At 36.3% G+C, this 2,700-nt stretch overlaps 1 protein-coding gene across 1 annotated transcript; it reads left to right on the top strand.

Moving 5' to 3' along the window:
- On the top strand, nucleotides 2,022-2,540 carry LOC107633431 (ATP-dependent DNA helicase pif1-like). Its single transcript, XM_016337063.1, has one exon. It carries the CDS (start codon nucleotides 2,022-2,024, stop codon nucleotides 2,538-2,540), a length of 519 nt encoding a protein of 172 aa, XP_016192549.1.

Genomic DNA, 2,700 nt, shown 5'->3' with positions numbered 1-2,700 from the left:
AAAATCCCCTACCTCGAGTGAAGTTCCGCTAGGTATTCCGATGCAAATAGATGCAGTTTGTTAGTGAAGAGAGACTTGTTTCATGGCTAGACTTTGTGTATACTAGAATATTTTGTATAGAAAAAGGGAATAGAATGAGAAGGGAAGGATCAAATAGCTCTCAGGTATGTGCAGATTATGTTAGGAGGCATTTAGGTGAAATCTTCAATCTGGATTGTTACTTTGTGAGCCCTATAAATTTTTTTACGTTTGGAATTTGGAAATATCTATTAGAGACAAATTTATAGAGAATTGAATTATCTTTAAAACAAATCTTAAAAAAAGTCAATCGGATAACCACAACTTAAGATATTCCCGAAATACTGTTAGTATATCAGGCTGGCTGATAAGAGCACAATTTTCTACTATGAACTTGTAACCGATTTATCTACCTAATTTAATTTGAATTTGATTTTATACTGAACTTAAGGAATAGAGCTAGTATTCTTATCTTTTCATATAACTAAATATCATTCAAATCTAATAAATGTAAAATTAATTATGACTATATTTTAAAAAGTTATTTATTGTCGGTTAGAGATTTACTACCACTAGTGCTTTCATATATTTAAATTTTAAATTCAAATCTTAAATCATTACCATTTTAATTAATTAATTAGTTATTAAATAATGATTTGATTCAAAAAATTGGGATGTTACAATTATGATAGTTTGGTACGTGCAGAGATACCATCTAAAGAAGTAGAACCACATCTACATGATGCAGTGCTAAAACATATGATTCATGGTCCTTGCGGTACACTTGATCAATCTTCACCCTGCATGAAAATGGCCAATGTAAACGCAACTACCCAAAAGAGTTCACAGCAGAAACATGAAGAGGTGACGACTCATATCCGCAATATAGGCGACGATTCGACACTCCAGTACCGATTAACCAAAATATCACAGTTGACAATAGATGGGTAGTTTTGTACAACCCTTGGCTACTACTAAAGTATGATTGCCATATTAATGTTGAGATATGTAGTAGCATCAAGAGTATAAAGTATCTCTACAAATATTGCTACAAGGGTCCAGACCGGGTTGCAATGGAAGTTCACAACGGTTCTAATGTTGACGAGGTCCAACAGTTTGTTGATGCAAGATGGATTGCTGCTCCAGAGGCATGTTGGAGAATATTTAAATTTAACTTTTACCGAATGTATCCATCAGTGGAAAGGTTACAAATTCATTTGCCAAATCAACATCAAGTGAGCTTCTATGATCACCAAACCATTCCTGAAATACTTAATGATGATTATTTCTCTAGAACAATGCTCACTGAGTTCTTTGTCCTAAATCGTGAGGAGGACCAACAATCTAGGCATCTTCTGTACAGGAAAATTCCAGAGTATTACACTTGGCACAACAAGGAAAAGGAATAGCGTCGGCGCAAGACACAGAGGAGATCCATCGGTCGAATTTATTCTGTATCACCTTCAGAAGGAGAAAAATTCTATTTACGTATTCTATTATCTAATGTCAGAGGACCAATCAGTTGGGATGACTTGCTAACAGTGAATGGGGTCCAATATTCGTCCTTCAAGCAATCTGCTCAACACCGAGGATTGTTAGAGAGTGACAGTAGCATCCATGCGTGTTTGGTTGAGGCTTCTGTTTTACGATTGTCATGTGCTTTACAAAGGTTGTTTGCAACCATCTTAATATTTTGTGAGCCTACAGATGTAAGAAGCTTATGGGATGAATTTTTTTTATATATGGTGGATGATTATCCGTCAACCAGCACCACAACAGCCTTAGTGTTCACAAATCGGCTACTTAGGGATATAAATGATATAATCCTTCAGCACGGAAAACAGATTACACAATACGATTTGCCAGCTCTAACTCATAAAAATGACAATGACAACTTGATACCCAGAGTTATCCAAGAAGAACTGTCTGTCGAAGTACCTCGGGAAGACCTGTGTTCCGTAGCAAGATTGAACAATGACCAATCTAAAGCTTTCAAGTAAATTATGAATACAATTGATCGAAGAGAAAGTGGAGTGTTCTTTGTTGATGGGCCAGGAGGATCAGGCAAAACATTTCTTTACAGAGCTATAATTGCAGAATTGAGAAATAAGGGTCATATTATCTTGATAACTGCATCATCAGGAATAGCCGCAACATTATTGCCTGGGGGTCGAACAGCTCATTCTAGGTTTAAGATCCCAATTAATGCAGAACCATCATCCATTTGCAACATAAGCAAACAATCAAATCTTGCAAAGCTGATTAGACAAACAACGGCAATCATCTGGGATGAAGCACCTATGACAAATAAAGAATCAGTGCAATCATTAGACCGCACTCTGAGAGATATATTAGCAAACGATATGCCATTTGGAGGAAAAGTGATGGTGATGGGAGGAGATTTCCGCCAAGTACTGCCTGTCGTACCGAAAGATAGTAAGTCACAAATGATTTCAGCTTCTATAGTTAAGTCTCATTTATGGGCTTCCACTAAAATTCTATATTTGCGACAAAATATGTGATCTTCTAATGATCATGTTTTTGCTGAGTATCTTATGCGCATTGGTGATGGAATTGAGCCCACCATACATGAAGACTTTGTACGGATACAAGCAAATATGGCAATTCCTTGGGAGGGTGAAACATCGTTACACAAGTTAATAGAAGAAATGTTTCCAAACG

The sequence above is a fragment of the Arachis ipaensis genome, chromosome B03 (genome assembly GCF_000816755.2).
Source record: "Arachis ipaensis cultivar K30076 chromosome B03, Araip1.1, whole genome shotgun sequence".
NCBI lineage: Eukaryota > Viridiplantae > Streptophyta > Magnoliopsida > Fabales > Fabaceae > Arachis > Arachis ipaensis.
The sequence above is the reverse complement of the archived record's forward strand: the minus strand, read 5'-3'. Positions and strand labels throughout refer to the sequence as shown.

What these genes read in the sequence shown, in the direction of transcription:
- LOC107633431 (XM_016337063.1), top strand. Translation starts at nt 2,022, where the DNA reads ATGAATACAATTGATCGAAGAGAAAGTGGAGTGTTCTTTGTTGATGGG.